Raw genomic sequence first — 19,020 nt, 5'->3', positions numbered from 1 at the left:
ATTAAAAAAATAAAGGGGACAAGATATTATTATAAAATATTATAAATAATATTGTTTAAAATATTATACAAATATTCCTCTAAAATAATACATTATTATTAACCTTCCTGCTTAAAGTCATTCACTTATTTTCCATAAAGGCCCAAATTCTTGGTGAGGCCTCTAGGTCCTGTAGGATCTGCCCCCACCTATCTATTCTTGCCACTCCTTCCTGTCCCCACCCTCATAGATTCCAGCCCTCCTTGTGGCTTTTCAGTTCCTTAAACATTCCTTGTTTCCCCTTGCCTGGGGGCCTCTGCCCTTAATGTTCCTTCTTCCTGGTTGCTCTAGTCCATGCCTTCATCATCCCTAATTAACCCCAATTTATCCTTTTATCCAAGCTCAGATGTCTCTTCTTCAGGAGCAGCTTCACTACTCAATAAATAGGTTAGATCACCTCCTTCCCTCACAACAAATGCTTTTATAACCCTATAGTTTTGTTTCACAGTACATATTGCAGATTTTAAGTATACTCTTGTATAGGTGGTTATTTGTTTATGTCTCGCCCTCCCACTAGACTGTAAGCTCTAGAAGGGCAGGAGTAGGGTCTGTTTGCTCACTATTGTAGTTCTGGTAATAGCAGTGTACCAAGCACATAATAGGCATTTTAGTAAATATTTATTCCTACCATCATTCACTTGTCTTACCTTCCGCTTTCCTGTCTAAATTCCAATTATCCTTTAAGGCCCCCTTCAACTTTTCTCCGGGGAAATTTCCTCAAGCGAGAGAAAGCAAAAGAACCCATGTTTGTGTGCCTTTAGAAACTATCTACCCCTAACCCCCCACAACCACCCCTCTGAGGGCAGTATAGAGGAAAACTCTTTGGTTTCTCCTTTAATATTCACATAGAACACTTCTGTAACCAGACATATAGGTTTCCTTTTCCCCACATTAACCAATTCTCCGGCACTAGCTCGGTAGCATTCATTTCAGTTTGGACGCCGTCTACCTGGAGTTAACATCAGAACCCACAGGTTAAATAAGGACTCAGTCCCCCAAGATTGCCCCCACTTCAGATGCCAATCCCAAGCCCCAGGTTGTCACCTGTGCTTCTAAAAATGCAGGGTTCCCATGACCCCTTCCTTAGGTTCAATAATTTGCTAGAATGGCTTCCAGAACTCAGGGAACACTTACTGGATTGTTATATGATAAAGGATATACAGATGAACAACCAGTTGAAGAGATACACAGGAGCTCTGCCTCGTGGAGTTGGGGTGTGCCACTCTCCTGGCACATGGATGTGATCACCCACCTGGAAGCTCTTCAAACCCTTTAGTTCAGGGATTTTTTTTTTTTTTTAATGGAGGCTTCATCATATAGGCATGATTGATTGTTAATTTAATCTCTCCCCTCTCCCCTCCCCAGGGGACAGAGGATGGGAGAGGTAGGGCTGAAGGTCCCAAGCTTCTACTCCTACTCATAGCTTGGTCATCCATCCTGAAGCTATCCAGGAGCCCACTAGGAGTTGCCTCCTTAGGACCAAAGATACTGTGGTCACCCAGGAAATTCCAAGAGATTTAGGAGCTCTGTGTCAGGAACTGGGGTCAAAGGCCAAATATTGAAACAAAAGATGTCCCCAGCACTTTTATTGCTTAGGACATTACACAGGTTTTAGGAACTCAGCATATCACAGCATCATAGGCAGCATAGTGATCGTTGCTGTCTGCAGCCTGAAAGAGCAGTTCACACAGCATGAGGCAAGCCTGCTTCCTCCTTGTCTGCCCAGCCTAGTACAATGCAGGACTGATGAAGAAAGAATGGAACTTGACATCACCATTGTGGAGCCTGCCTCCCCATCTGTCTCTAAAGACTCTGGGATCTGCCCACTTCTCTGTGAAAGAGACACCATGCAACTATTTACTCATTGACTTGTTCAAGAGGGAAAGAGGTCTACCATATTGGAACTCTACTCTTAGAGCAGCTGCTTCACTTCTCCAAGACCTCTTTCTCATCTCTAGAATGGGGCTAAAGGCACTACCTATCTCATGTTGAGAATGAAGGGAGACAATTCTCAAAAAGGGCTTAGCACAGTATTTAGTACACAGCAAAACAAATGTTAGCTGCTGTTATAGCTTGATCTATAGCTGGGTACTGGCAGAAATGTGAAGCTGAATTAGAATAAGGTCTAGTAGGGAAAAGAGAAAAGAAAGCAGATCCTCACTAGATAATAAAGTTTGATCAGTACTACTATAGATAGACAAGAGGTAAGGGTGAAAGCTTCTAGGCTTGGCAAACATACTAGTTTCCCTTGCAGATAGATTTTTCTGTAAGGAAGGTGGAGTGGAGTGGGGTGGTGCTCTATCTGTCCCAAAGATCTAAGTTCTTTCTTGCCTGTGGAGAGATGCTATGAAGGAATGACTCCAACTCTGGCTTCAGTAGTAGTGGTGGGGGAGGTGGTCCAAGAACACCCCCCACCTCCCCCACCCCCGTGCCTAAACTAATCCCTCGTTCACAGGAAGGTTCATAAATTTGGAGGAGCAGGAATGAGGCAAGGAGAGGTATTCAAAGGCAAGAGGTATGTGAGATGTGCTATTTGTAGGATTCTTGTGTTTTCCATTTTCTTATTCCTTAGTATATGGTGAAGCTTCCCTTGAAATGCAGACTGATTTATCTGAGCCAGAGCACTCCAGGAGAGGTCAATGTCCACAGCTGGGCAGAGAAAACAGCACCCCCTCTTTTCCCTGGGCACGTAAGGATAAGCTGGGGGAATTAGTGCGGAGGGGGTGGGGGAAAAGCAGAGTCAGGACTATAGCCCCTCATTCCAGGTGCCTTAGCTGGCTGCCCTCCTCCTGGGCTACTGAGTGAGGTCTGGATGTCAGAGGCTTTTCCAGAGGATTTATTTTATTTATTTCTAATTTTTAAATGTTTATTTTTGAGAGAGACAGAGCATGACTGGAGGAGGGGCAGAGAGAGAGGGAGACCCAGAATCTGAAGCAGGCTCTAGGCTCTGCGCTGTCAGCACCAAGCCCGACATGGGGCGCAAACCCATGAATTGTGAACCGAACCCATGACCTGAACTGAAGTTGGACACCTAACTAACTGAGCCACCCAGGCTCTCCATGTTTGTTTATTTTTGAGAGAGAGACAAGAGTGTGAGTAGGGGAGAGGCAGAGAGAGAGGGAGACACAGAATGCGAAGCAGGCTCCAGGCTCTGAGCTGTCAGCACAGAGCCTGACATGACACAGGGCTCAAACTCACCAACCATGAGATCATGACCTGAGCTGAAGTCGGACACTTAACCAACTGAGCCACTCAGTGATTTAGTAAGATCAATCCACAAACAAGCCCCAGCCCAGCCTTCACCATGCAGAGCTCCTGGTGATTCTCCCTGACTTCCCTGTGAGCAGCTCAGCCTGCAGGAGGGGTTGGGGGTCTGTGTCCTGCAGTACTTGAGGCTGGGAGGAACAGAGGAGCATTGAGCACCGACTGCCTTCCTACATTCCACATCATCCCATCTCACCTTCTAACATTATAGAGGGAGAAACTGAAGTTCAGATGGGTGAAGGGCCTTGCCTGTGACATTTGACATCATCAAGCATCAGTGAATCCCTTCTTAGATCACAGCAATTCTTTCCTATTGACTCAGCTACTCAGTAAAACCTGAAGTTCTCACAGTAGCCTGCAAAGTTCTGCACACTGCCTTTCCTCTGATCACCTCACATGTACCACCTATCCCCCCTCCACATATACACACTTGCTCACTGCTCCAGCCACATTGGCCTCTCTTCTGTTTACTCCAGAATATAACACATTCCCATGTTCCCACCGAAGAGTCCGAAACTGCCAGAATACTCCTCCTCACCTCCAAGTCTGTGCTCCAGCCTCCTCTCCTCAATAAGACTTCCCTAGATATTTTATTTATTATTATTATTATTAATGTTTTACTTATTTCTGAGAGAGAGAGTGACAGCGTGAGCAGGGGAGGGTCAGAGAGAGAGGGAGTCACAGAATCTGAAGCAGGCTCCAGGCTCTAAGCTAGCTGTCAACACAGAACCCTATTGGGCTTGAACCCATGAGCCGTTAGATAGTGACCTGAGCCGAAGTCGCTGGCTTAACCGACTGAGCCACCCAGGAGGCCCTTCCCTAGACATTTTAATTCTGCAAAATACTCCCCACTCCCACCCCAACTTTTTGTAGCACTTATCTCTCAACACTCTATATTATTTACTTATTTATTTATTATACCTATAGGCCCGTCTTCCCTTCACCAGAATGTAAGCTTTACAAAGGGAAAGGGACCCTTATCTTGTTCTTGGATTATCACCAGCCCTTAGAACAGCCCGCGATAGTTTGCCGGTTCTCAGTAAATCTGTGTCCTGTGAAGAACCCAGTGAATGAATACTGAGACTCAAGATTGCGGGCAGTAAGCCTCTGGGCTGCAGATCGCTGGAGGGTATGAGAGGCATTCAGAGGGCTCCGAGTGGCCACACCGGGCACACGGCCCTCCAAGGAGGCACTCGAGGAACTACATTTCCCAGAAAGCTCTGGGCTCAGGGGCGTCGCGGGTGCTGCCGGGAAGAGTATACGTGCCAGAAGCCAGGTCCGGTAGCGCCAGGATGGCAGTTCAGCAAGGTGGGCTGCCGGCTGGGGTGCCGAGGAGAGTGGGGGAGGGTCGTGTCGCGTCGCTACCAGGTGGGACCCAGGCTTGCGGCTCCGCGGAAAGATGGATGAGCTCCGGGGAGAGGTGGGAGCACCTGCGATGGGGATTGAGCCATTTCAACGCTCGAAGGAGGGTCTTGAAGGGAGGGGCCGCGCATGGGTCACTTCGAGACGGGATGCTGTGTAATAGGTTCCTCCTGCTCCCGCCTTGTCACCTCAGCGCAACTCCTGACTCACGTCCGCGGAAAAGCCTTACTGCCCGCTTTACAGATGGGAACATCAAGGCCTGCGGAGCAGGGTCTCAACTAACGACGTACAGACCCCTTATGTGACTTTATCCCTCAGACAAAAAACCCCTCAGCTCGTGTGTAGTTTCCCCAAGGCAGTAGGACCAGGCCGCAGGAGTGGAGTGAAAGCTGACCCACTGTCTGTGCCCCCAGTATTCCCACTTTCCGGTGTGGTGCAGCAGTATGCCTGGGGGAAGATGGGTTCCAACAGTGAAGTGGCTCGGCTGCTGGCCAGCAGTGACCCACTGGCCCAGATCTCAGAGGACAAGCCATATGCAGAGGTGAGACTTCGGCTGTGTTTGACTTTACCAGCAGGTGAGACCAAGGGATTCCTCTACTCAGAAGGCCTGGGGCAAATCATTTGGGTCAGCGGGAGAGGGGGCAGCAAAGAGGGAGGAGGCCCTCTTGGCTCTTCAGATCTGGGCAGGCGCTGAATCCAGATGGTAGCACCAGAAGAAGAGAGGTTTTGGGATTTCTGGTATCTTCTCCCCCCCCCCCAAGAACTCTCAGCACTGACTGAATTTTAATTCAGCCCTTTTTGACAATTAAAACTTTGACTTTGACTTTTACATTTTAGTAACTAACCTAAAATATGTATCTTTCCTGCCCATTTAGGTGAGATAAAGCCAAAGTATAGAAAGGCCTCTACTTCTGAGATTGGAATGTTAACCCTTCTCAGAGCCATTTGAGAGCTTTTTAGTGACCTTGACAGTGCAGGTGTCACTCTCCTGATTGGACAGATGAGAAAATTGAGACCAAGAGACCAGAAATAACTAACGCAGGCTTCCACAGCCAGTTGGAGGCAGAGCCTGAATTGGGTCCCCTGACTCCTGGTATGCTGGGGTCTGCTGCCTTCCTGTATGTCTGTGGTGACATGAGCCTGTGGTGACATGAGCCAGGCCTGGGAGGCCCGTCTCAGGATTCAGGTTGGTGGTGTCAGGTTCTTCCTCTTTCCCTCCCATGTTTTCTGTTTTTCCAGTTGTGGATGGGGTGCCATCCCCGGGGAGATGCCAAGATCCTTGACAATTGCATCTCACAGAAGACCCTAGGCCAGTGGATCGCTGAGAACCAGGACTGCTTGGGCACAAAGGTCAAAGACACCTTTGATGGCAAGCTGCCCTTCCTCTTCAAAGTGCTCTCGGTTGAAACTGCCCTGTCCATCCAGGCACACCCTAACAAGGTACAGGGTTGGAGTGGAGTGCAGAGGTCGGGATACAGAAGAACTCAGGTCAAGGCCCTTCCACTGCTTTTACTGCTGCTTTTATCCCACCCACATGCCTCACTCCGGCCCAAAGCTAAATCCAGGCCTGACGACTCCCAGTTTAGCTCTGGAAGGCCAGATGCTGGTGCCACATGCTGGCAGCCAAGTCTAACTGGACAGCTGACCAGCCTGTGCCCAGGGAGTTTCTCCATGCTCTTTCCTGGGTTCCCCTCATCCAGCCAGAACTGCTCTATCTGCTGTTTTCCCACTGGCTCTCTCGGAAAGTTCGTTGTCCGGGACAAGGCAGGCAGCCTAGCTGTTGCCTCAACTCCTAGGCATTTGTCTGTCCAAATTTCTCATTTCTAGATGGGCAGAGTAAGACCCAGAGAAGACAAGGATTTAGCCAAAGTCGCACAGCCTCTTAGTGTCTGAGCTTGACTTGGTGTTGGGGTTTCCTGATTCACAGTCCAGGCCCTGAGTTTCTGCATTACGCCCTGACTGGGCTCATTGCCAAAAGCATGAAGCCACTGCTGTCTGGCGACCAGGGTGGGTAGAGAGCGAGGGCTGGGTGGGACTGCTGTCCTGCTAGGTGATGACTGCACCTTGACCATCCTCCTCTTCCCCTGCCCATCCCACAGGAGCTGGCAGAGAAATTGCACCTCCAGGCTCCACAGCACTACCCCGATGCCAACCATAAGCCAGAGATGGCCATTGCCCTCACCTCCTTCCAGGGTTTATGTGGTTTCCGGCCAGTTGAGGAAATTGTGACGTTTCTGACAAGTAAGGTTGGGCAAAATACTGAGAACGTGCATATCGGGCCTGGGGTGCACAGACAACCCAGGGCGGAGTTGGAATAGTGGCAGAGAACAGAGGCTGAGTGTCACAGGAATTGGGGGGCTGGTTGGCACTTAAAGCCACTGGGGCGGACCTGTGAGTCCAGGCCCACGTGTGGTTCCTAGGGCTGGCGGTGAGCAGCTGGTTTTCACCTCAATGTTTGCGGAGCACTGCCTGGCTCCTTGACTAGGGATGGAGTAGGGAGGCCTCTTCCGGCTTCCCACTTCTGCGGGTTCCGCCTTGCCATTCCTGATACGGGCCCTGGCCTGGCCTTCCTGCAGAGGTGCCCGAGTTCCAGTTTCTAATTGGAGATAATGCGGCCGCACAGCTGAAGCAGAGCCTGAGCCGTGACTCCCAGTGTGTGGCCTCCGCCCTGCGGGGCTGCTTCTCCCAGCTGATGAAGAGGGACAAGAAGGTGGTGGTGGAGCAGCTCAACCTGTTGGTGAAGCGGGTCTCCCAGCAAGGTGGGTGCTGTGCGTCCGGGTGCAGTGCCCCTGCCTGCACTGCCCCAGCATGGGCGCCAGGCAGCGAGGACTGGGTTCTCAACCCCTCTGCTCGAAGGGCCGCATCAAAATGGGCCCGAAAGGACTTAGGTGGCCTGTTCGTACCTGAGCGTTTCTCTCCTAGTCTTGGGGAGTAGGGCCTTAGGTAGAGTGCCGCTTTCTAACTGGCTCTTTTCCCTAGATGGCTGGAGACAGAGTGGCCTGCAGGACTTCTAGGAGGTCTTCCACCTAAGCATTCTGAGATTTCCCAGGCCTACAGCTGTTCTCCGTGGATGGACTTATACTTTGGGGCTCGGAAGCAGGAAGGGCCCAAGGGGACCCTCATGCCCCTCTTCTCCAAAGTCCTGAAGCCCAGAGCTTTCAATCAGATCTTTTTTTTTTTAGTTATATAGATATAGATATATTTCCTTAAGCAGCTGCTCTGTGCCCAACCTTGTGCTAACTAAGGAGAGTTCCGGAAATGACTGTGATGGGTGTGGTCGTCACATTTGGGTCTGGAGGTCAGTACAAGCAGAGTGGATTCCAGCCTGAGCTCCTGTGGCACACGCGATGAGGCCCCAGCCCCTTCTCTTCCGGCTCTCTCTCTACACGTGCCTCCCGCCACCTGGGAGCCACAGGAAACTATCTTACCCGAGCATATGGTTTTCGTTGGGTTCTTTTGTTTGGTTTGTGGGGTCATCTCTGCTGGCACCCCTCCCCTTTAGGGCTTCTTGCGCTCACGGTGGAACGGAACGCTCTTGACCTGTTCATATGTGAGGTGTAGCACCTATGAGTCTCTGTCACCTGTTAAAACTGGGGTCTTCTCCAGGCCAGAATCTGTGTCCTTGATGTGTCCTTGTGTTCCCAGGGCTTAGCACCGAACGGGCCTTCAGCACGTCTCTGTATGACGGCTCAGGACCATCCTCCAGTGCAGACCAGCTAGTTCCCTCGCTGTGGCACTGACACACTCTGCTTTCACTTACTCGTGCCCTCCCCCCTTCTCTGCCCACTTGAGATATCTCTGCCCACCACCTTTCCCCTCCCCCAATTTCCAAGCCTTCCCTCACTAATCTAGCCCAGGCTGAGCTCTCCCTCCCCTGGTTAGTCTCTGGGATACATTTTTGGCCCTGGGCACGTTCTGCCTCTTGCTCTCGGGGGGGATCAACCATCTTGGTTTGCCGGGGACTTTTTCTGAGACCTAGTATTCTCAGTGCTGTGAAAGGGAAAGGCCTGGACCAGCTGGGACAGTTAGTCACACCATGTGGAACTCTTGGGTCATCCCTTCAGTACATGGAGATTCTACAGCAGTGGTTCTCAATTAGGGGACACTGGCAATTGTCTGGAGCATTCTTTGTTTCAAAATATAGATGGGGGTGCTAGTGCTATCTTGTGGGTAGAGGCCAAGGATGCTGCTACACATCCTGCAATGCACAGGACAGCCTCCACAACAACGGATTATCTGGCCCTAGACCTTAGCCCTTTCCCTGGCTAGGGTAATGCTGAGCGTATAGGCAAAATGGCACCTCTGTGGGCTGGAATATCAAGGAAGGCCAGCCCACAGAAGGTGGGGATGGGGCCAGGCAAACACACCCTCCAGGTTCTAGATTTCTGTGGGTAGGGACTTCCCCAGGACTTGCTGGCCGTGGTGGGGCTGTGAACACCACTGAGGGTTCCTAAATGGCCTCGGGGCCTCTCTGACCCTCAGTGGCTGCTGGACACAACATGGAGGACATCAACGGTGAGCTCTTGCTGCGGCTGCATCAGCAGTACCCTGGGGATATTGGATGCTTTGCCATCTACTTCCTGAACCTGCTCACCCTGAAGCCAGGAGAGGCCATGTTTCTGGAGGCCAATGTGCCCCATGCCTACCTGAAAGGAGGTGAGCCACATTTTTTTTTTATTTTAAGATTTTAAGATTTTATTTTTAAGTAATCTCTATACCCAATGTGGGGCTAAACACACAATCCCCAAGGTCAAAAGTTGCATGTTCCACCGACTGAGCCAGTCAGGCGCCCCTGATGAGCAGTACATCTCACTACAAAGCCTTGCTTCCTCGTCTAGATAAAAGGTGGGGTGGTCAAGGAGAGACCTTTAAGGTCCCATCCAGCTCTAACCTCCCAGGGTTCCGGGGGTGGGCAGGGAAGTAGCCAGTAAGGATGGAGAATGCCAGCTTAGGTCCTCTCACGCTAGGCCTTGTGTGCATGGCGCAGGTAACAGTTTAACATCAGGTTACATGGGACCAAGGCTGCCATCCTCTCCCCTGCATCATGCGCCCTTTGCATGTCTGTTTATCCAGAGATTTTCATGTGAAAATACATTGCCACAGAAAGATGTCACATTTTGACTCTTGGCTGTTTATCCACCCACAGTCAGGGTCCCATGGTAGAAGAGTCTGGGAGGGGTTGGGGCTCCCTCAGGAGCTAACGTGATGGACAACATGCAGGTGACCTGCCGCCTGTTTTTGGTGTCTCATACCTTAGTCCATTCTCCCAGATGATGCATTTCACACACTTTTACCCAGCTCTGCAGGGGGCTTACAGCCCTCAGGATAGGAGGCCCAGCCCTGGAGAGCCTGACTCCAAGGCATCCTTCATCAGGTGAGTGCCTGGCACCTGTCTGTCCCCAGACTGTGTGGAGTGTATGGCGTGTTCAGACAATACTGTCCGTGCTGGCCTGACACCCAAGTTCATCGATGTGCCAACTCTGTGTGAAATGCTCAACTATACCCCCAGCAAGGACAGGCTCTTTCTTCCAACGCGGAGTCAAGAAGACCCCTATCTCTTTATCTATAATCCCCCTGTGCCGGACTTCACCGTCATGAAGATGGAGGTGAGTGGGGAGGGTGGGGGTGGTGGCAGCTACGGTGGGTGTCTTCGTGTGGCATGAAAAAGCCTGGCAAGGGGCACCTGGTTCAGTCAGTTGAGCATCAGACTTCAGCTCAGGTGGTGATCTTGTGGTTTGTGGGTTTAAGCCCCACATGAGGCTTTGCGTGGACAGTACGAAGCCTGCTTCGGATGGTCTCTCTGCCCCCACCCCTGCTCATGCCCTCTCCAAAATAAACATTTAAAGAAAAAGAAAAAGCATGGCAAGGGCCACAGGGTGGAGAATACCTGGGGCTGGGTTTCCCTTCTGTTCAGCTCACTTAGGGGCTAGAGGAGGCGTAGCCACAGGGCCTACCTACTCCTCTGTACCAAAGACCAGACGTAGGCCTCCTGCTGACAGGAGCCTGAGCAGTAGGGAAGAGGCGGCAGGGCTCTGCTCTCACTATCTTTGGGGTTGTCCTGGACCCACCGCGAGCCGACAGGAACAGAAAACAAAAGTGCCTCATCTTACTATTTCTTTCTGCCCAGGTCCCCGGCTCCATCACTGAATACAAGGTCTTGGCAGTGGACTCGGCCAGCATCCTACTGATAGTACAGGGAAGAGTGACAGCCAGCACTCCCACAGCCCAGACCCCAATACCCCTGCAGCGCGGCGGGGTGCTCTTCATCGGGGCCAATCAGAGTGTCTCCCTGCAGCTCATTGTGCCCGATGACCTGCTGATGTTCCGGGCCTGCTGCCTGCTGTAGAGACCACGGCCTTTCTGGCTGTGCTCTGACGGTTATCCTAAATCCCAGCCAGCTTTTCTCAGGCCCAGCTCAAACCCATCCCCTGTCCTGGACTTGACTGTGTTCTGGAAGAGCTGGGGCAGAGTAGTGAACTTGAAGGTAGTGACTCCTGAGCAAGCCTAGGACAAACCATCTTTCTCGCGGGAGAAGGACCCCGGTGGGAACTAAGGGCTGACACTCCCCTCGTAGTTTCACCATACCCGAGCCAGGCTCTCAAGGCAGGAGGCAGCTGCAATCTGTTCCAGCCCATAGGCAGGCTGGTAAAACCTCTTATTAAGCATCACGCACAGCAACAGGGTAGGTGAGTAGTGTCTAAGAACAGGGTGTTCTGGGACTGCCCATTTCCTCAAATGCAAAGGAGGGAAAAGAGCAGACCTGTGGACTTACATTACTCACTGTCACCCTGACTCTGTCAAGGCAATTAAAGATCACTTGTGTTGAGGCCGTGATATAGAGCAGTCAGCCTTTAGTGTTCCAGTCCCTGAAGTGGGCTGATAAAAGAGTCCTTCCTGGATGTCTGGTTTTTGCTTTAATTTCTGCTTTTAAGAGCTCCCTGTGGTGGGCAGGCTGGACTTCAGCTGGCTTCGGCCTTAGACATGAAGCCTGCAGGCAGGCCTCCGGTCCTGTGTATGTGGAAGATGGATCTAAGGTACTGTCAGTGTTAAGACTCTCCTCTCCAATGTTCCAGTTGGCCTTGGGGCTGGAATCACCATGTTAAGGCCACCAGGCTGGAAGTGGCCACACTGGTCATTTACATGCCATCCAGGTGCTTTCAGGCTATGGTGGCAAAACTGAGTAGATGCGCAAGACTATATGGCCTGTGATGCCAAACATAAGGACTGGCTCTTCAGAGTTCATCAGCCACTTCTCTAGAGCACATTCAGTCACTTTACATGCAGGGATTTGTGCCTGGGGCAATCCAACCTGTGTTGTGAAGAGAAACCTAGCCATTTTTCCTAAACTGGCAGGAAGTACAGAGGGCATCGCCTCTCCTGTGCCTACCCTCTAGTCTGCAAGAGGTGGCACAGCTGTCCTGCCACTGAAATACCTGACTGCACTCTTAGATCCTGTCACAGACTAAGCGGAGACCCAGGCTGTTGGCTCCTTCCTGTGGGATAAGCATTTAGACTGCCACAAAGGGATCTTTCTGGGCCATTGCCCAGAGTGGACCCCCTGCATGATGGAAATCTAGGAAACTACCTTCAAAAAAGTTCTGGCCAATTTGTTCTGGGTTGTTTGTTTTGGCCCCCAAATTTTCTTCAGCTAAAAACCAAAGATGACCTGGGAAGAAAAGGTCAGAGGGAACACAATCTAAAGAGAAAGTCCTGTCCAAAGGTCTGGTCCATCCATGGTCTCCAGTGACACAGGCCCTAAAATGATGCCCACTGGGAATAGCAGGCACACAAGGTCCCAGGAGGGGCTATCACACTATTTCTTCATTTCAGGACTCAGAAGACTGTGTGGTCTAGGCCTGTCTTTAAAATCCTATCGTGACACAGAGACGCTCAACTACTAGTATGATTGTGTTTATTCTTAGAAACCTCCAGAGCTGCAGAAGCCTGAGCCAAGAGTTCTGTGGAGTATTCTGTAAACACCACACACACACACACACTCCCCTCTGTGAGGGAAGCACGAATACACCCTCCCTCCCCAGGGCGCCGGCTCCCTCAGAATACCCAGCACTCTGAATTAAGGCAGTATGGCTTTAGGCACCTTGGTGCCTTTATTGGTGACCTTTTAGCCTGGGACCTCTGGCCCCAAATAGCAGACTGTTTCTACCCTGCCTTGCTACTCTGTTCCCCAAACTTTCCCGACAAGGTAATGCCTTCTACATGGAGCCGACCGGCTCCGGAACATGCTCCCCAGGAACAGGTGCAGGCAAGTACATCAGTGTTGAGTCACAGAACCACCAGCTGGAGGTCCACCTTGGGGCCCTGCCGCCTTCACCACGGCTGCTGCCAAATGCTCAGCTACCCTGTCCTAACCGAATCCCCCCCCATCCACCCAAGCAATGTGGCCCCACACTGGGCTTCCTGCTACCACCACTGTCTCTCTACACTGCCCTACATCGGAGTCCTCTCTTCATGCGCCTCTGCAGAAAGCAGAAAGGCCTGAATAGTCTTGGTGGATGGGCAAGGGGTTTAGGACGAGGATGTTCTCACATCTTCAAATGCCTGTGGGCATTTGCACAAAGCAGTCAGAATGTGAGGCGCCTATGTGACGTTCCCTGTCCCATTCCTGAGAGCATCTGTGGCCCCTATTCTCCAGACCCTACTTCGAGGTGCCTCTGACCCATCTCCTTCCAGCTGTGATGCTACTAGATTACATCTAACAAATAACAGACCTTCTCAGCCGTCCAATCACCTCATGTGGTTGAGCAAGAGTCCATGTCATTCCTCATACCTCTAGAGGCCACAGGACATCAAAAGAAGCAACAGACCAGGTACTCTCCCATGTGGGGCCCACACCCCAATCCTGACCACCACATCCCTTAGGCTGGGGACTGTTTAGGCCTCACCAGAGCTCTAGGTAAGGCAAAATAAAACAAACATTGAAAACTAACTTTTAGAGAGGACTGGGACTGGCATAGCAAGAGATGCTGGGGGTGGAGGACAGCATGGTGACTGGGGAGACTGGGCCTGATCCAACTGTGTTCACCCTGAGGGCTGGGCCCCAGGTTTACTGTGAAGCCCGTTCCTCTGTATCTGCCATGAGGCCCATGCTGGGGTGAAGCAAAACCCTCTGCAATGGACTATTAGCTCCGTAGGCAGGGGCTTGGAAGCTGGCGTGGGTCCCTCCTCCCCATCCTGTGAGCCTCTGGCTGTCAAAGCCCATGCGATTGTAGCACTACATTTCTCACCCACTGCTATTCCCAAGTTTAAAAAGCTCAATAGGGAGGTGCCTGACCGCTCCCTGCAGCTCCCTCTGCTGGTCACCCAAACCTGCAGGCTTCTGGGACAAGCTCCAGGCCCTTCACCCGACCTTTACAAAGACTGGGTACTGAACTAAGACCAGGCAGAGAATGGCCATCAAGGAAAGACAAATAAATAAATATGTACATAGCGGAGCAATTTTTCTCTAACTAGGGGTGGGCTGACCACAGTCACTAAATCCACCCAGACAGTCTGAGCCAGCTGGGGATGCCCTGGGTCGGTCCGGAGATTCTGGAAGCTTTGTTCCTGCTGTGCCATCAAGCAACCTGCTGTATTCCCTGCCACAGCCAAGCAGGCACAAGGGAAAGGCCCAGAGGGCCTTGCTTCATGCTTTCTTGAGAGTCAAGCATGTAACCCATCATGGAGCCAGGAGGAGGAGAGCATGTGGAATTTCTTAAACTGGTTCCATGCAGCCATTCTTTTTCAAAGACTCCCGAACTGAAAGCCATAAAGTGCTATTTTCTGCTTCCAGACACATTTTCTGCATCCAGCACAGCCTGGGCACAAAGGCTCTTTCTCCCTCCAAAGAGCATAACAACTACCGGTCAAGATATTTGCAAGTTTTCCTTAGCCAGCTTTGTCCCTGACTACAAGAGCCAGAATTCACCTGTTCCTGCCCTTATAAAAGTGGTTTCTCCAAACTCTGCTCCAACAGCAGAGGAAAACTGCAGAATCCCACCTATCACCCTATGGCCCAGATGGGGGCCTCTGGCCTGAGAAGCACCAGGGAAGGGATAACTACAGGTCATTGACCTTCCCAGAGGGTCAGTGCCTCCAGTGATTCTGAGGCTGACAGCAGGCCCCACTGTACTCTGTGACCTAAGAAGGGCCAACAGGGCTCTGCTGCAGGCATGGTGAGCAGGGCGCGTCCTAGGGGCCTGTGTCTACTGAAGGGTACAGGAGGAAGAGTCCCCAGGACAGCACCAGCAGCTGGAGCATGTTGACGAGGCCACGGGCTTGGGAGGGATGAGATCCAGGTCCTCGTCATCTGGAATCTCATCCAGGTGATACCCATCCTGGAGCAGCTGCCGGCTCACATCCTGGTTCACCTGCTAAGAGCAGGAGAGGAGAGAACTATAAGCCATGCGGCAAAGCAGAAGTAATTGCTGCCCAAAGGGCAGGCCTACATTCCCTACCAGAACCTCTGGTTCATGTGCCACCCCCAGGCCAACTCCACACACCACCGAACTACGGGAGGAAGTGCCCCCTTTTTCTACCTGTGCCTCGGCCAGCAGTCAGGGGCCCCAAGTGCCCTGAGCCAACACTGTATGGGCTGCAATGTCAATAACCCCCAGGGGAACTGTTTGTCAGGGAAGAATCTCAAAGCGGAAGAATCTCAAAGCATCTGATGTAAACATCAGATTCCAGATTATATCGAAAGTCAGTGGCCTGACCACTCCCACTGGGAACCCAGGCTGGTCACTATGAGGGCTGGAGAATATGGGTCAATGATACCAGGACAATAGAAGAGAATAGGAGTTCCGTTGACACGGGGTGGGGAGCAGCTCTGTCTGCACTGCTGGTTAGACACGTTAGCCTCCCAGGCCAGCAGAGCTCCTTCCCTGCAAAGCGGAACCTGTCCGCCTCGCTTTACCAGTCCTGCTGAGAGGAAGGAACAGGAGACTGGGAATGGCACAGGATTTTCTCCGGCTCTTGGCTCATTTTTCTTTTCTTAGGTTTAACAATGTTAGGCACCTGGATATTCAAAATTTCCAGACTGCCTCTATTCTCTTTGGCAGAAACTCAGGGGGTGGCCATGGGTTTCCAGGAGAACCAGGAAAAAACATTAGTGGTCTATAGTCTTGTCCCCAGCACTTCACCTCTATCTGATAAAGGCAGAAAGTTGCACGTGCCAGAACAGACACAGTCCCAGTGGGTCTGGGACCGTCACTCTGGAAACATGTCCAAAAAGGCCGGCCCAGTAGTATCTCAGTCTGAGTTCCCATAGACGGAACTGAAGGAACAGACGTTGTTTGGCCTAGAAGAAAGTAAGCTTGGTGAAGGGTGGCCAGGAAGGCTGATCTCATATAAGAGGCCATCAAAGGATGGAAAACTAGAATTACTGGGGGACACTGGGTCCAGGGCAGGCCTAGGACCACTGAGTGCAGCCTGCAGGAGACATTTCAAATTAATAAGGCTTCTCTAAGAGCTACCTGAAAAAGTAGAGTGTGTATGTATGTGTGTGTTTTGGAGACAGGGCAGGCAGCAAAGCTTCCTGGAGACAGAACCCAGTTACAAGGAGCACTCAAGCAGAGGCTGGTAAACACTTAGGTGGGATTTATCAAGAGGATTCCTTTTCTCTCTCTTTCTTTTTTTTTTTTTCCTCTTCTCCTCTACTTCCCCAAAGGATTTTTCTAAGGGGTCACCCACACCAGAAGACTTGCGAGGTCCTATTCAGCCCTAAGGGTCTATAGTCTCCTGGATTTTCAACAGCCCTCCTCAGACACCTATACCTCTGCTGGGGGTGTAAGACAGAGTAGAAGATTGGAGAACAGACCGGAAGTCAGGCACAGTGCCGTGCCTACAGCAGGCACAAGACAAGCATTTGGCAGTGGCGGTGGCGCTGCCTGCAGCCTGGCCCCGTGCAGAAAGGCGCTCTGGACTTGCCTCTGCAGAGGAATACCCGGAGGAGTATCTGGATTCCAGCTCCCCATCACTAGGAGAAGAGGAAAACAGTGAGCTCAGGGGGGTGCCTGTGGAGAGCACACAAAGGGGTCTGGAGGCCTTGTGAAACCAAGACTACACATCAGAAAAGAACTCAAGCCCAAGTCTTGAGTACCCCTGGCTCTTTCCATGGGCTCAAGCAGGGCTAGGGTCACTGTCACTAACANGGGGGGGGGGGGAATGAGTCCCACACACAAGGCTGGTACTCCAAATCCAAGAGCAGCATGACTGCCTGAGTCCTCTAACCAAACTATGTTGGGAAGGGACGATGCTCTGAAGACAGCCCTGGAACAGGCGCAAAGGGTCTTGGAAGCAATCTGTCAGTTTACCCCAATCACTCCCCAAGGGACGTTTCCAAAGACAGCACTCACCTGTCAGAGTCGAGGGACACCAGGTTTTCATCTGGACTCTGACTAAGGGCAGTGTAGCCCTTGTTAAACTTCACTGACCTGAGAGGAGACAGAGAAGAGACCAGGCAGGGATGAAGCACCAACATTTCACAGCGAAAGCCAGCCTTTGCCCTAATGGAGAAAGAACGGACTGCAGTACTCTCTTGCCTTCTACCTGGTCACACACACAGCCACCACTGCCTGCTGCAGCTCCTTGACATATGCAGTTCTCCACCCCACACCCCTACTGCTTCTAAGGAAAAGCACACCTACTCTTTCGAGAACCTGGGAAAGCTCCCCCTCCTCACTTAACTGCAAGTCCTTGGGCCCATCTCTCTTCACCTCTCTTGATTTTATCCCTTAACTGTAAGAGGCACTGGAAAAGGTCCCCTCCAGCCCTCGGAGTTTACCATTCTGTTAAAAAGAAATTCAGCACTAACTGTTCCCATCCAGCTATCCTCACTCCTAGAGGCCCCCGCCACTGTGTTCCTGCCTAGCTTGACACTCAGACAGTGAAGGAGCCTAGGCACGGACAAAACTCTGTTATTCCAAAGCCGTTTCCCTGACACCATCACATCCGTAAAGGAAAAGAAAAGGTCCTTCCTCTTCCCATTTGACAACAGTGGACTAAATGGGTTGGCGCCAGGAGAATCACTAGCTCGGTCTAAAAGCGTGAGAACTCTGTCTCCCAGAGTGAGCACTAAGGCCTTCTCTGGAAACTGCTGGCACAGCGATGGCGTCTGCTGAGACCTTTTCCCTGAAGAGTCGGGGCGGTTCGGCGAGGCCCCCAGCATGCCTTTTCTCCGCAGAACGGCCTTGGCCAGGTCCCGGTGTTTCTCTGGAAGTCAAAGGACCCAGGTCAGCGGGTTTTTTTCCCCACTCTGCCGTGTCTCCCAAACGCCAGGAGCCCGCTCTCTCCGAACACATTTTCGAGACGGAAGCGGGATGCAGCTGCCCTCTCCAGGGTATCCTCAGCAGGTCTCCGTTGCCCGTCCAGGGGACAAGGTAGCCCGCCCAGGCAGAGACCCTCCCCACGCCCCAGCCCCCCATCCGGCCGCACTCACGCAGCTTGGCCTGAATGGAAGGCGCGCGCGTCACCATGTACGGTCCTCTCTTCTCCACAATCGCCGGGGGGCGTTCTCCCAGCCGGGGGATTCCGCTGCCGCTTCGCCCGAAGGGCAGCCTCATCGCGCCNGGGCGCGCAGGACTCAGCGCTCGCCATGGCCCCGCCACGGCCCGCCGAGACGCACAGCCCCGCCTCTCGGCTTTCGGAGCCTGGGCGGGGAGGGAGGCGGTCTCTTCCGAGCAAGATGGCGGCGCGCAGGCGCCGGCTGCAGCCGCTCAAAACTTCCGGCCCCGCCTGCTGTGGGCCGGCACAATCGTACCGCACCCCGGGGGACTAGGAAGTTTCAGTTCCGGCTTTTGGGACACACTGTGGTACTTGTAGGCGGCCTGAACCTGGGGATGTCAAGGCTATTTCTGTCTCCAGTGCAATCATAGTATCTATGTTTCTGGAAAGCCCCGGCTGTACGCCTGCTGGGCGGGGCTCTTTCCCCCCTGGCGCACCGGTGCTTACCGCAGTGTCTCCTGGTGGGTTCTCTCGCCACGACTCCACCTGCCAAAGGCGGGCCGTGCAGAGTCTGGGTTGAACCGAAAAGAGCTGTATGAGAAAGGGAGATATTAGCCCCCCTTCTCCAGAAAAGAAACACTTCGAGAGAGAGGTTCAAGGACCTTGAGATGTCACACACTAACAGCATTGCCTAAACTGATCCATCTAACTTCAAACCCATGTTATTTCAAGTAATACTTGGTGCTAAACCCTCTCTAGCCTCAGTTTCTGATGCGGTTTTGGAGTGGGGCGGGGAGAGAGGAGGCAGAGCTGAGAGCCCAAAAAGACTTCCTGAGATCGCTTTGGAGCAAAAAGGTGACTTTATTAAAGCATAAGGACAGGACTCGGCAGAAAGAGCTGCACTGTAGTTCTGAG

At 52.0% G+C, this 19,020-nt stretch overlaps 2 protein-coding genes across 6 annotated transcripts; one reads left to right on the top strand and one right to left on the bottom strand.

Annotated features, from left to right (window-relative positions):
* Positions 1-4,559: 4,559 nt before the first annotated feature.
* On the top strand, positions 4,560-11,564 carry MPI (mannose phosphate isomerase). 4 transcript variants are annotated; one of them, XM_077745612.1, is made up of 8 exons: positions 4,560-4,611; positions 5,079-5,206; positions 5,905-6,105; positions 6,765-6,906; positions 7,242-7,424; positions 9,148-9,321; positions 10,069-10,271; positions 10,793-11,564. In XM_077745612.1, exons 1-8 carry the CDS (start codon positions 4,596-4,598, stop codon positions 11,009-11,011), a joined length of 1,266 nt encoding a protein of 421 aa, XP_077601738.1. In that variant the 5' UTR covers positions 4,560-4,595; the 3' UTR covers positions 11,012-11,564. The 4 variants fall into 4 exon arrangements, with proteins under 4 accessions (XP_077601738.1, XP_077601745.1, XP_077601752.1 ...); XM_077745619.1 differs by lacking the exon at positions 4,560-4,611 and adding an exon at positions 4,623-4,723; XM_077745626.1 differs by lacking the exon at positions 4,560-4,611 and having other exon boundaries at positions 5,171-5,240.
* Positions 11,565-12,560: 996 nt separating this feature from the next.
* Positions 12,561-18,226, bottom strand: FAM219B (family with sequence similarity 219 member B). 2 transcript variants are annotated; one of them, XM_077745638.1, is made up of 5 exons: positions 18,101-18,226; positions 17,787-17,874; positions 17,019-17,096; positions 16,591-16,639; positions 12,561-15,035 (listed from the first exon to the last, which is right to left on the bottom strand). In XM_077745638.1, exons 1-5 carry the CDS (start codon positions 18,222-18,224, stop codon positions 14,868-14,870), a joined length of 507 nt encoding a protein of 168 aa, XP_077601764.1. In that variant the 5' UTR covers positions 18,225-18,226; the 3' UTR covers positions 12,561-14,867. The 2 variants fall into 2 exon arrangements, with proteins under 2 accessions (XP_077601764.1, XP_077601772.1); XM_077745646.1 differs by having other exon boundaries at positions 12,561-15,032.
* Between the last annotated feature and the right edge of the window lie 794 nt (positions 18,227-19,020).

The sequence above is a fragment of the Crocuta crocuta genome, unplaced genomic scaffold (genome assembly GCF_008692635.1).
Source record: "Crocuta crocuta isolate KB4526 unplaced genomic scaffold, BGI_CrCroc_1.0 scaffold130, whole genome shotgun sequence".
In the NCBI taxonomy this organism is placed as follows: domain Eukaryota; kingdom Metazoa; phylum Chordata; class Mammalia; order Carnivora; family Hyaenidae; genus Crocuta; species Crocuta crocuta.
This window is presented reverse-complemented; position numbering and strand designations above follow the sequence as displayed.